This window comes from Chiloscyllium punctatum, chromosome 2 (genome assembly GCF_047496795.1).
Source record: "Chiloscyllium punctatum isolate Juve2018m chromosome 2, sChiPun1.3, whole genome shotgun sequence".
Taxonomy (NCBI): domain Eukaryota; kingdom Metazoa; phylum Chordata; class Chondrichthyes; order Orectolobiformes; family Hemiscylliidae; genus Chiloscyllium; species Chiloscyllium punctatum.
Genome location: NC_092740.1, coordinates 147,123,396 through 147,137,921, shown reverse-complemented (window position 1 = coordinate 147,137,921; position 14,526 = coordinate 147,123,396). Strand labels below are relative to the sequence as shown.

Genomic DNA, 14,526 nt, shown 5'->3' with positions numbered 1-14,526 from the left:
GCCAGATAATAATGATCAATGCCTATCATGATTGTTTTCAGTCACTCTTTGTTAAGGATACTGTAACCTGATTGGTGTTGAGCAGATATCGCTCAACACTATTTTTCAGTGAGGTAAAAACAATGACTGCAGATGCTGAAAACCAAATACTGGGTTAGTGGTGCTGGAAGAGCACAGCAGTTCAGGCAGCATCCAACGAGCAGCTGATGAAGGGCTTTTGCCCAAAACGTTGATTTCGCTGCTCATTGGATGCTGCCTGAACTGCTGTGCTCTTCCAGCACCACTAATCCACTATTTTTCAGTGGATGACTCCCAACTCAGGTTAACATCTTTCAGTGCAGAAACAAGATACTGTAGAGGCTAGAAATTTGAAATAAGAGTGAAATACTCAAGTGTGAGAACATATGTGGTGGGGAAAGTTAACTCTTCAGGCCAATGACCTTTCATCTGAAATGCTGCTGAGCGTTTCCAATATGTTATGTTGTTTTGCCTAGACTCCCAGTTTCTGGATACAGGTGCTGAAATTCCACAGGTAAACAATACCTCTGCATTTTGAGAGTTGTAAAATCAGTGGAAACCATCTCTGGTATTCTTTCTCGTTCTTGCTTGGTATTTTGTCCTCTAACAAGGGATAGAGTTTTATGCCATAAGTGTATTGGCACATGTTCAGCTAATTGGCACCCTCACCAGTCACCAAGTATTCTGGGAAGAGGCATGAAATTATAGACTCATCTTTACTGGCTATAAATCTTGGGTTATTGCATCTGTAGCATTTGACTGTGGTTCATTAGGCATGTTTCAAACTTTAGATGGGAAGAATATTTAACTGAGCAGGATTGTAACACAATCCTGTTTTATTGCATGGTAGTCAAGAAGAAAGCTGCCACTTGATTTCTCTCCCCAACCAATGCTGGGCCCCGCAGCATCTCTTAGCCCATGGGTCAGGAAGCAAACGTGGGATTTAACATTTTTTGGTTTTGTAAATTCTATCCATGTTAACGGAGTCTTGAGCTAATTAAGATGTTAATTTCCTGAAATACATTAGTCATTGTAATGAAAATATTTTCCAGCTTCCATCTAATGTATATTGATTAATTTCTGATTTGAATTTGAGTTATCGGTCATATCCATATGGGCTGAGATGATATTATTGTAAATGATTAAATGCATAACCTTTTCCACAGTCCCACGAGCTCCTGAGATTGACCTGGCAGATTGTTTGGTTGCTGATAATTGTGCAACTGTTGTGTGGAGAATGCCAGAAGAAGATCATAAAATTGACCACTACATACTAGAGTACAGAAAAACCAACTATGAAGGACCGCCTAGAGTTAAAGAAGAACGGAACTGGGATATCATTGATAATATCAAGGACACTGAATACACCTTAACCGGTCAGTTCTGTATTTTAAAGTTAAACCTAATGTGTATGCAAAAAACAGATGAGGGTCAATTTCTTTTGTTATTGAACCTCTGCAGATGCATTGTCCATCAGAAGCTGGCAGTTTTGTTATTGATCCACAGTCTGTCCATTTGAGTCATGATGACTAATAGCAACAGGTCAATGATCATAAATTCACATCAAGAAACTCTTAGATGTTTATTTGCAGAAAATGTATTCTGGATTAATGGCCTGAAACCTGCAAAAAGATACCAATATTAAATTTTTGCTTTGTGTACCCCCATTTAAAAAAGTGAAGCTGAATGCAAATAGCTAACTTGCAATGTTGCTTTGGCGAGTGTGATTACCCTAGGTATCCTTGGAAGTATTCTGGTTTCTGAAGTTATCTTCAGTGAAGTGGAGAAATAGTGATAGCATTAGCTTTGTTACTGTGGTATAGAAGGAAGTCAGACCCTGAAAGGCTAACTATCACTACCTGTGAACAGCTGATATGTTTATTTTTCTCCCAAATCTTCTCCCTTGGATGGTATTTATAAGAAATAGCTTACCTTATTTTTCATGTCTTTGGGAGATCCCAAAGTGCTTTGTATCCAGTGACATGCTTTTGAATTGAAGAGCCTGTGGAACTGGGGGGGAAAAAAGGCAGCAAATTTGGACATGGCAAAGCCCAGAAACATATGGCTATTTTTGGGATCTTGCTTGAGGGGACAAAAGTAACATTGATTGAACTCTGCTGCTGTTTGGTAATGCCTATGTCCTTTATTTCTATCTAACTTGTGTTAACTGTGTAGATCTTGTGTTGCAATGAGTGTCAACTTAAATTTTATGGTGTCGCCTCTAGAATCAACTTTTGGGCTAACTTTGTGAAACATTCGACTTTGATTGTAGTATGACATTAGAGCAACAGGTTTTAAGTAAAAATTTAAAATACACTTAGGAATTGTCTTGCAGAATATGGAAGTAGAAATACTTGGGCAACTAGCCATTGCTGGGGGAAAGAAATTGCCTGAAACAATATAATTCAGAAATGTTTTAACTTGTCAGTTTACTGTTTGTGCTACAAAGGGGTAAAACAGAAACAGCCAGTTTGGTGGACCTCATGCCACTGTTTCCAACAGTGATATACCATTGGGTGAGCAAATCACTGAGCCACAAGAGCAGGCAATGTATTTTGGTGGAGGGGTTGGGTGATGGTGGGAAGAACTTCAGAGTCCATCACCAAAGTATTCAGTAGCACCTGAATATTGCATCTGCCAGATTCAGCCTGATTAGCTTGACTAACCATAAATCAGTAAAACCATAAGTAAGATGACTCCCCAAAGCCTGAGAGCCATTAACATAGCACAAATCAGGCGTGTGGTGGAATACACTCTCTTGTTTTATTTCCACCTTTGAGATGTGAGTAGAATTTGGTGCCAATCCCTAAATTGCCTTTGACTTCTAGGCAATATCCAAGAATAACCTGAGTCACCAGATTGCTGCAAGTTCTCCTCCAAGTCGTGCACCATCCTGATTTGGAACTTCATATTGCTGTTCCTTCTCTATTGGATGAAAATCATGAACTCCCTCCCAAACTCACTGTGTCCCTGCATTAGCTGGCTTCCAGCAGTTCATGAAGGCAGCTCATCATCACCCTTGGGGCAAATAGAGATAGGTACCAATGCTGGCTTCTCCCATTCCATGAATTATAATTTTTTTTAAAAATTGCAGGCAGGTATAGAATTCCAGCTATAGACTAAAACTTCATTCAAATTAAGATTTCCATCTGACTCCAGGGCTAAATTATTTAATGCCTGTGCAATTGACAGTTGGGGATAGTTAAATTGACTCAAACCTAGGTAGCATTTAATATTTCTCACTTGTTACATTATCAAAGAAAATGGTTGTCAAAATTTTTTGCGATCCACAATGGTGAAATCTGAACCTGGTTCTGTGAAGAGTGCTGTGACCCAGTGAAGGTCCTGGTATATGTATCTACTTGAATTTCCTGAAGGAATGATTTTCCACTCTTTGGATACTACTCAAATGTGTTTTAGACTGAGATTAGTGAGGGAGACTTGGGCCAGATATATAGTTTATGTGGATAATTTATCCTGTAGAAGTCTGATCGGTCAGTGTAGCTAAACAGAGTACCAGAATTGTTCACTGCCCACTGACTCTTTGGCAACATCGCAATCACAATCTAACACTGCTGTAGCTCCACACCGCTGTGGGGGAAAAAGAAAATCCTTGCTCTGCAGTGAATGAAAAAGAATGGTGTTACTGGTAATACAGAAAATGTTTGTGCTTTGAATATTGAATTAATGAACGTGGTGCTTGGTTTTTTCATGATCTTTCCTTTTGTAATACAGGGCTGAAGTTTGAATCAAAATACATGAATTTTCGGGTCAGAGCATGTAATAAGGCTGTGGCAGGAGATTATTCGGAGCCAATAACCTTGGAAACAAGAGGTGACTACTATGTAGTGCTTGGCATTTGATCCTGATCAAGGGATTCCTGATGAAGGGCTTTTGTCCAATACGTCGATTTTCCTGCTCCTCAGATGCTACCTGACCTGTTGTGCTTTTTCAGCACCACTGATCTAAACTCCGGTTTCCAGTATCTTCAGTCTTCACTTTTGCCTATTTTTTCCCGATAGTAAATTTTAGGACAGGCTTTGAATGGACACAGTGTACAGTCTGGAAATTTGGACTTTTTTTTCACTATTTTCATTGTTGTGGATGTAAAGCCCAGACGAGAATAACTTACCAAGTATGTCAAGTATGGCATTATCCTAAAATTTGAGTCTGGCCTTCAAAATTAGAATCTGAAACCTGAGGCTGAGGGGTAACATTTGTAGAGGTTTGTAAAATGATGAGGCCCATAGACTGGGTGAAAAGCCAAGGCCTTTATCCTCTGATAGGGGAGTTCTATGTTTAAGGTGAGAGGGGAAAAGTGTAAACAGAACCTGAGGGGTAACTTTTTCCACACAGAGGGTGGTGAGTGTATGGAATAAGGTGCCTGAGGAAGTAGTGGAGGTGGGTACAGTTACAACATTTAAAAGGCATCTGGGTGGGTTTATGAATATGAAGGGTTTAAAGGGATATGGGCCAAATGTTGACAAATGGGACCAGGTCGGATTGGAATGTCTAGTCAGTGCTGTTGAATTGCATCAGATTTTCTGCTCCCATGCTGTATGACTCATAACTTATGCCTCAGCATATCCAGCATCTATAGTTATTTGGTTTATTTTAATTGTTTCTACAATTTTTACCTGAATGGTTTATAGTTGCTTGGCTAATCTTGCAGCATCTTTTGAATAAGAACATAATGTTTGTTCTCCAGTCTTCAGTACCAGCCCTGAATCCAGGGACGATGTAAAGATTATTTCCAGTGCTTCTGTAGTTTCCACACTCATGTCCTTTGGTATCCTTGAGTGTGTCTTATCCAGTCCCAGTGTCTAATCAACTTTAACTATCTAATACTACCGCCTGATAAATTTTAGTGACTAACATTTCCTACTCCATCAACACGTTCTGGTTATGATTGTTTTGTAGGTAAGCGCTGATGCGCAATATTCAATTAACACCCTAGCCATGCCTCTTGTCTAAGCATAAACCTTAAAGTCCCTAGCTTGGCTCTACCCATTTTACCATGCTTGCGCACAAGTGCACTTCAAGAAAACTTTGACATTTCCTTTGTTAGCTGCCAGCCTTTTTTGTCTTTGCTTCTCATGCTTGTTTTTTCATCTGTCTTCTGAAGGTAGTCAGAGTCATGGAGTCATACAGCACAAAAACAGACCCTCCAGTGAAACCAGTCTATGCAAACATAATCCTAAAATAGACTAGTCTCATCTGTCTGTTCCTGACCCATATCCTTACAAACATTTCCTATTCATTTACTTAACCAAGTATCATTTAATCATTGTAATAATACCCACATCAACCACTTCCTCAGGAAGTTCATTCCACATACAAGCCACTCTTTATGTAAAATATTTGCCCCTTATATCTTTTTTTAAAGTGAGGAGAGAGATTTAAAAATGTAATGTCTCATCTTGAAATCCCCCATCCAAGGGAAAAGACACCTACTATTAACCCTATTTATACCCATTATGATTTTATAAACTTCTATAAGGTCACCTCAACTTCTTGCGCTCCAGTAAAAAAACGTCCTAGCCAACTCACCTTGTAACTTGAACCTTACATATCAGTTTAGTTTTTTTTAAGCTTTCAGAATAAAAAACACTTCAATCTTTCACTGAATTCAGTTTGGTTCTCAACTGTATCTAGTACCTGATGCCTGACATGAGCACGCTTAGTTTCACTTAATTTCTATCTCCCTTGCCTTCCAGGGAGCTCTGGATTTGTTTGCCCATCTTTCCCTGACTGTGTCCAAGCCATATTTCTTTTGAGCCCATTGTTCAGTTACTGTTTGTCTGACAACCTTGGGTTCCAGTCCAGCCAATCCAGCTCTGTTCTTGCCTCATTGAAGTGTGTTCTTCACCAGTAGATTATTCGTGCTTTGTATTGACTAATGTCATATCCCACGGTCGCCTTGGACATCAGCCTAAACAATTATTGCATCATGGGTTGACCTCTAAGTAAAATCCCTCTGTATGTCTGTGCCTTCACTAAGAGGTTCCATGCAACCTGATCAGCATGCTAATGCATTGGCTTCTGGTTCCAGAGCTCATTGCTATGCATACAGCTTGATAGTCTGTGCAGTAGAAAATAAAATTAGAGAGAAATATACCTCCACTGTCACTTGGTTTACTTGGCCTACCATTTCCAAGTAGAGGTCCAGCAGTACTACTACTTCGACTGACAGACGTTGTGTCGGAAATTCTCTTAAACACAGTATAGGAAGGCTTGTTCGTCACTGCTCTGTACGTTACCACTATCTCAATTGATATACAGACATTTAATGTCCTTTGTTATAATTACTCTGATGTTTGTATTTCTGTGAAATTTCCTTGCAGAATTGTTCCTCCGTATCCTTCCCACTAGCTGGAGATCTAATTATTATTGTGAGCAAGTATTACACACTGCTAATTCCTTAGATCTAGCCCACTAGTTTCTTGATCCCTCTGAAACATCCTCTTTCTCCTTCATCAAAAGCACCATCGTAGTCCTTTTTGTTTGAATACCAAAAAATATTTAACATCCATATCTGTCTTTCCTTCAGTGGATCTCTTTTCACCACCATATCATGATCCATCTGTGTCTTCCAAAGCTTATTAAATATACTTCATGGATTCATACGTATGTAGAGTAATCCTGCTTTAGTCTTGATTAGTTTCGACCTTACTTCGACATCATCTATTAACTTATTGTTCTTTACTTTAGTATTGTCTGCACTCCTCACAGTTGGTACACTGTAGTAATCACTTTCTTATATTCTTCAGGTTCCTGCTGAGTTAATTTAAACCCTTTTCAACAGTACAAGCGAAATACCTTGCAGGAAACTCACTCTCACTTCTGCTCAGATGCAGCTCATCCAGCCTCAAAGTCAAAGTGTGACGCTGGAAAAGCACAGCAGGTCAGGCAGCATCCGAGGAATAGGAGAATTGACGTTTCAGGCATAAGCCCTTTATCAAGAAGCCCTTCAACCCTTCCTGATAAAGGGCTTATGCCCGAAACATTGATTCTCCTCCTCGGATGCTGCTTGACCTGCTGTGCTTTTCCAGTGCCACACTTTTGACTCTGATCTCCAGCATCTGCAGTCCTCATTCTCCCCTCCTCAGCCTCAAAGGAATCTAAAGTATGTAAGGATTCTAAAGCCATCATTTGTCATATATCTGTACTCGCTTGAACATGACACTGGAAATTATGAAAATTACTGTCTTTCAAAGTCTTGCTTGCTAATTTTCTGCCTATTTCCTAAATTCTGATTGCTGGACCTCCCATACCAATGTTAGTACCAATGTGGACTATGATGTATGACTGTTTGTGCTCACCCAGAACAGTTCTGTAACATTCCTGACCCTAGCACATCCCTGAGTTGGGTTGGCAGCTGCAGGAATGTATTTCTGTTCCCCGAACTAAAGAATCTCCAGTCAGCACTGCCTTCCTCACCTCTTCCTCCCATCCTGTACAGTTGCGCAACCCTGTGGTGCCATGAGCTTGGTTTTCTGTGCACTCCCAAGGATCCATTGTCATTGTCATCCTGAACAGAGAATTGGTTCATTAGCAGGACCTCTGGACTTTCCTGCAATGCATGCCTGTCTCTCTAGAGCTGTCAGGTGGTCACTCGTTCCCTATCTGCCTGCTTGCACCGAACCTGCAGTGTGACCACCTCACCCATGATGTTTATTCTTCCACCATGCCACTCAAATAAAGATTCCATACTTACCCAGGCTTTCAGTTTCCTGAGGCTATAAAGCAAAAGGCCTCCGATTTGCAGTTTTGATTTGGTTATTAACCTATTTATTGTATACACTTGATCTCTGTCAAGGGAGTGTTGTTACTCCAGATTTGTTAGTGTTACATTGTATAATTGTAAAGTTTATATTTTACACAAATGACTTTATATTTAAAAGAAGTGAAGTTTTTTTAAAGATGCTAGTTAACTTATTTACTGATACCTTAAAATATTAATAAAAGCTAGCTTTGTGCCATTTTTTCCATAGGTTTCAATTTTACCTTTGATGGCACAACTTCACACCAGAACTTAAAAGTTGATGATTTCACTGTTGAGTGGGATTCTTCTGGTGGAAAAGGGCAGGAGAGTAGAATAAAAGGGAAAGAAAACAAGGGCAGGTAATCATTTCGCTATACCTATTATTTAGGGCAAGAAAGTTTTTGTACCTAATCATTTTTCCAGGACCGTAATATGTGGATCTATACTACTGCATATAGAAGTTATTGTGTGAATAAAGCTTTTGGAAATATTTCTACAATGAAATTGTTATTTAAGTTTTGTAATGAAATGAATTAATCCTGTGGGTTTATTGTACTAAAATGTGATTATTTGAAATAACTAACTTAATCCTGGGTACAGTACAGTGAATGTTTCTAGTAGATGTATTCTGAATGTTTGATCCAAAGTAGGAAGCATTTGTCTTCCTTGTTTGCCTTGGCTTGCAGAATCCCTCTCCTCAAATGCAGTTAAGGCAATCACTGGGAATTTCCTTGGGCTTTTCCACTCAATTATTGTACCTTTGCCGTAAATCTGAGGGGAAATCTATTTTAAGTTTGTTATTGAAGCAAATCCTAACACAGCAGAAACTAAAATTTAAAAATGATATTGAGAAGGAAGTAGAAGATTTTTCACTTGAATTTTCCATGTGTCTACATGATGTATGCTGCTAATCAGTTTATCTTCCTCTCTCAGTGGCCAGATTTCTTTGAAGAAGAACAAAATGAGGTGAAATACAGTAGTTGCTTATTTTGAGTTTAACTGGTAGCAGCAGCACACTGATAACCATACTTGCATTTCTTCTAATGGAAATAGTATGGAACTAATCTGCTAGCGCTGTCAACTCTTTTTCAGTTTCCTTGTGGATTTGGAATGTACCCATCTTGAGTTGCACAAACCTACCTTTGTTTTAACTCTGAGCGCAGGGATCTCAATCTCAGATTTCCAAGCTAATCTCTGATTGTTAAGGTTCAATATAAAGCCACACTATGAGCAATGTTCCTTTCATGATCTCTTTTTAACCAATAAATGTGTGAAATTAACTAGAATTTGATTCCTATGCAGTTCCCAGTAATTTTTCTTTTAGGTGATATTCTGTATTACTTTGGAAATGCATGACAACAGCTGGTTGAACAACACTCATCATTTTCTGTTTGTATTACATGAGTGAAAACTACTGTTTTGCAGATTTTGCATTGCATTTCTACGTGTTGAAACAGCGGTTTTTAAAAAAAAAATGAAAGCTCATTTGATTAAAGATGTATTTTCTTTCATTTCTAAAAATTTTAAATTTTGGAATAAATTGTTTGAAGTCATAGAGTCAGAGATGTACAGCATGGAAACAGACCCTTCGGTCCAACTCATCCATGCCGACCGGATACCCCAACCCAGTCTAGTCCCACCTGCCAGCACCCGGCCCATATCACTCCAAATCCTTCCTATTCATATACCCATCCAAATGCCTCTTAAATGTTGCAATTATACCTGCCTCCACCACTTCCTCTGGCAGCTCAGTCAATACACATACCACCTTCTGTGTGGAAAAGTTGCCCCTTAGGTCACTTTTATATCTTTTCCCTCTCACCCTAAACCTATGCCCTCTAGTTCTGGACTCCCCAACCCCAGGGAAAAGACTTTTCCTACTTACCCTATCCATGCCCCTCATAATTTTGTAAACCTCTAAGGTCACCCCTCAGCCTCAGATGCTCCAGGGAAAACAGCTCCAGCCTGTTCAGCCTCTCCCTATAGCTCAAATCCTCCAACCCTGGCGACATCCTTGTAAATCTTTTCTGAACCCTTTCAAGTTTCACAACATCTTTCCGATAGGAAGGAGACCAGAATTGCACACAATATTCCAACAGTGGCCTAACCAATGTCCTGTACAGCCGCAACATGACCTCCCAACTCCTGTACTCAATACTCTGACCAATAAAGGAAAGCATACCAAACGTCTGCTTCACTATCCTATCTACCTGCAACTTTCAAGGAGCTATGAACCTGCACTCCGAGGTCTCTTTGTTCAGCAACACTCCCTAGAACCTTGCCATTAAGTGTATAAGTCCTGCTAAGATTTGCTTTCCCAAAATGCAGCACCTCTCATTTATCTGAGTTAAACTCCATCTTGTCAAGATCCTGTTGTAGTCTGAGGTAAACCTCTTCGCTGTCCACTACACCTCCAATTTTGGTGTCATCTGCAAACTTACTAACTGTACCTCTTATGCTTGCATCCAAATCATTTATGTAAATGACAAAAAGTAGAGGACCCAGCACCAATCCTTGTGGCACTCCACTGGTCACAGGTCTCCAGTTTGAAAAGCAACCCTCCACCACCACCACCCTCTGTCTTCTACCTTTTGAGCCAGTTCTGTACCCAAATGGCAAGTTCCCCCTGTATTCCATGAGATCTAACCTTGCTAATCAGGAGTAGAAAATATACTGCTGTCCTCAAATGGTTAAGACACAGTATGCTTTTAAAATATTTTAATCTTTTTGGGTCAGAGCATACTGTTGGAATTTTCTTTTGAATGTTGTAAACAAGTGATCCTGTATCTATTTTGCTTCCCCTCCCCCATGTGTTAGGGCTGGCGTAGAATTGTTCATACCTAATCAAAACAATTCAGGAAGGGTTTACATTGTACAAAATGTTTTGAGCAGCGACTACCTAAGGTTAACTGTGGTTATCAGGCCTTCTGCTATGGTAAATAAGTTCTCGAAATAATTGCATTAAATTTTTATTTCATGTTTGAAAGCATGCCGCAAATAAAACCTGCTTGTGCTTTATCCTGTAAGTGACTAAATACAGGAACACTGGTCTGTTTCCCATAGTGAACTAAACCTAACCTTTGCAGTTTGTTTCCTAATTTAATGCTTGTTTTACAGCTTCAAATATGTATATTGTCTGAAAACAACTAATTGATGGATGGAGTCTTCACTTCATTTCTAAGCATATAGTGTTTCATTTGTAGTGATTTAATAATGAGCACCATTTGTCACACAGTTTATTGGTTTCTCCTGTCCATCCTTCGCTGTATTTTAATGAGAGACTTTTAATAGAGAGTATTAGGCAAAAGTGAAGTCCTGAGTTGAGAGTATCATTAAAAAACATTGATATTAAACACGCAATGGCCAATAAATGGGGAATTATGAGTACTGATGTTCAGTTGAGCAATGTTTATTTGTGGACACCTGTGTGTCCACATTTGTGGACATGAGTGCAGCGTGTCTGTTAGCTGTCCATGTTAAATGCTTGTGCGTTTGGGATGAAGTGAACACTTTCTAGGTAGCTCTTGATCAATCAAATCAAAATGTTAATATCTCTTTAATCTTTCTTTCCTGCGGATTCCTCCTTAACTTTTTGGTGAGTATTCTTTGTATTTCAAAAGTTATACATTTGTTCTCTGTTCACTGGTGCATGCACCCTTTTTGCTCTACTCCACTTGTTATTTACTCAAAATATCAAACATTTGAACGAATAATTCAGAGCCTTGCCCTCTGGCAATTACTTAAACGTTTAGTTATAGTAACAGAATATGTATAGGCTGAGAGAGGCTGATGTGAAGTGTTATCATATACTGATGGCCTGCTCCAGATATAATCAAAGTCACGGAGTTATATTGCATGGAAGCAGACCCTTTGGTCCAACCTGTCTGTGCTGAACATAGTTCCAAACTAAACTAGTCCCACCTGCTTGTTCTTGGCCCATATCCCTCCAAACCTTTCCAAATGTCTTTTAAACATTGTAATGATACTCACATCCACCACTTCCTTAGGAAGTTCATTCCACATACGACCTCCCTCTTTGTAAAACAAAACCTGCTCCTCGTGTCTTTTTAAAATCTCTCTCCTTTCAACTTAGGAAATTTAAAGACTAGGGTACATTTCTATCCTAGGGAAAAGACAATTATCATTAACTCTACCTATACCTCTCATTAATTTATAAACTTTCAGCACTCCTATGCTCCCAGTGGAAAAAGTCCTAGTCTATCCAGCCTTACTTTATAACTGAAACCTTCCATACCTGGCAGTATCCTGGTAAATCTCTTGTGAAGCCCCTCCAGCTTAATAATATCCTTCCTATAACTAGATGACTATTTAGTAATCTGAATAAAGCCCTCTGAAGCTACTTGCAGCAAAAGTGTTTACAATACACGTGGTTTTTTTGGCAGCTATTGCTATTCATTAGTATTGCTGTGACCTCTTCTACCTATGAAACATTTAAATGAGCAGAGTTGAAAGTTAACAGCTTACGTGGTGAATGGCAGATTTTGATTTTTAGGTGATTTCGCAAATCTCAAGATTAAAATGTAAGTGCCTCTTGGCCTGTCACTTCAATTGTATAATTTACTGTTAACTTTACTTCAACTGTAATTACTGAATGTAAACTAACCTTCCTTTCCTTTCGTTATTCTGTAGAAGTGGCACACCGTCTCCAAAACGAACATCTGTCTCTGGCCGACCAGCATCGGCACGAAGTAACCGAGATCGTTTTACTGGTGAATCTTATACAGTTTTAGGTAACATTACTTTTATATATAAGAATGGCTGATGTAACTTTCCATTCTGAGTGTTTCACATTGTGTATTTTTAACTTTTGTATAATATTGTCTAATAAATTAAATATTATCAGAAGTTATTAACCCATACAATAAATGCAAGAACATGCATCAAGCTTAGAAGATGGAAGCTAAGAGGGCCATATAGATGTAACAACTTCTATGAAGAGTTTGGTGAACATGTGAATTGTAATGTCCAAGAACGTGAAGGAGGCACATGGAATTTTAAAGAATTAGAAAAGTAATCTGAGGCAGTGTTTGATTGAGAAGTTAATTCATTTTTAAGTGGCCAACTTTGCAATATACAGTTTCTAGGTCTGTACTTGTCCATCGAGTTTTCTGCACCAAATGTTGTAAATTCCAAAAGATGAATTGTGATATCAATGTTTTGCAAACGTGGTACTGTATATACTGCCAATATTGTGCTTCTTAAGAACCAGTGCAACCACTTTCCATTTTATTCTGAAGAAATAATGTTGATTTTAGAAATACTTATGCAAAAATGTTATTTTGATTCAAAGTTGTGGTCGGGAATGGGGACTTTGAAGCTTTCTGCAAAGAATTTGCATTGGTTCTTGCAAGTCCTAAATGTAACTTTTTCTAGATTGAAGTGATTATTGAGCTTGTAGAACTTTGCTTTGTAAAGTTCATTTTGTTGAGTATGAATCTGCGAGAGTTGCATTTATTTTCTTTTATTCTGAGAGTAGTTAATGGTCTGTGCATTATTCTGAAGCCAACTTGTTTGTTTGCTAGAGAACAGCAATCCTTTTTTACTTTCAAGTTATCTACATTTGGGGGAATTGACTATATTGGAGATCAGTCTGAAACCAAGTATCTGTAGCTAAAAACCTCTGGCTCAGTGTTAGTAAACCTGAGATCATTCTTATTAGTTCCTTTATTCCAAGCTAAAAATGGTACAATTTCATAACTATTGGTCTTTCATGATGCAGATAGATATGACCAGTTATTATGTACTTTCAAGAGACATGGATGATTGGATGAGATGTTTTCTTGGTTTTTCTGTTCACCAGTAATAGGACTTGATATTTCATTTGTGAAAAGTACTAAAAATTAAAATAATGCTTCCTTTTAAAAACCTTTTGCACTGTCTTCACAGGAGATGCATTGATTGAAAATGGACAGCATTATTGGGAAGTGAAGTCTCAAAAGGACTGTAAATCCTATAGTATAGGCGTATCCTACAGAAATCTAGGAAAATTTGATCAACTAGGGAAGACTGTCACTTCATGGTGTATTCACATTAACAACTGGCTACAGACGTCCTTTGCTGCTAAACACAACAATAAAGCCAAATTCATGGATGCACAGGTTCCAGACAAAATAGGTGTTTACTGCGACTATGATGGAGGTAGTTTTCTTTTTTTAAAAGACATTATATATTGTATTATTCATATCCTTGAACAAAGCAAATCTATCTTTTTTCCCATTATAACTACTACTTTGCTATCTGCCAGGTGATTATTTTAATGGCTTTAACTGAATAACTTGGTAAGCTTCAAGTGTAGGTCCTCATTCTCTCCGGCAAATATCTCAGGCATGCATATGGCTTGTATATGGCTACAGTTTTCTTCTCTGGCATCATTTGGCATTCTCTGAAGAATCTATTGAAGCAGCTGCTTTCTCCTTATCAGCAATCACCCTACTATCCCATACAATCTTTCCAATCTTCCCACTAACTGTATTGACTGGTTCATCTTGACATGTGACCACCTTCACATTCCACAAACCCCTCTTAACTCTCTCCCTATGAATACTCCTGGTATGAACCATATCTCTGAATGATGTACTCAGAATTTCTGTTCATGTGCAAACAAAATGCTTGCCATTTTTGAGTCTATTGATGATTTATATTGATCTCATGGCCTTGACTGGGATGGAGCTGATGGATACTGACTCCTTTTATTCCCTTACTGAAACCTCCCCATCTGGCTT

The 14,526-nt window shown here is 38.6% G+C and overlaps 1 protein-coding gene across 7 annotated transcripts in view; it reads left to right on the top strand.

Moving 5' to 3' along the window:
* fsd1l (fibronectin type III and SPRY domain containing 1-like) overlaps positions 1-14,526 on the top strand; it is a 63,299-nt gene that overhangs the window by 34,723 nt on the left and 14,050 nt on the right. For 3 of the 7 annotated variants that reach the window (XM_072589907.1, XM_072589891.1, XM_072589946.1), the window contains 6 exons: positions 1,185-1,394; positions 3,754-3,852; positions 8,013-8,142; positions 8,717-8,749; positions 12,437-12,534; positions 13,691-13,942. In XM_072589907.1, the coding sequence (XP_072446008.1) occupies positions 1,185-1,394; positions 3,754-3,852; positions 8,013-8,142; positions 8,717-8,749; positions 12,437-12,534; positions 13,691-13,942 (822 nt within the window). Of the gene's footprint in view, positions 1-1,184; positions 1,395-3,753; positions 3,853-8,012; positions 8,143-8,716; positions 8,750-12,433; positions 12,535-13,690; positions 13,943-14,526 lie in introns of all 7 variants that reach the window. The other 4 variants (XM_072589937.1, XM_072589916.1, XM_072589927.1 and 1 more) reach the window with 2 other exon arrangements.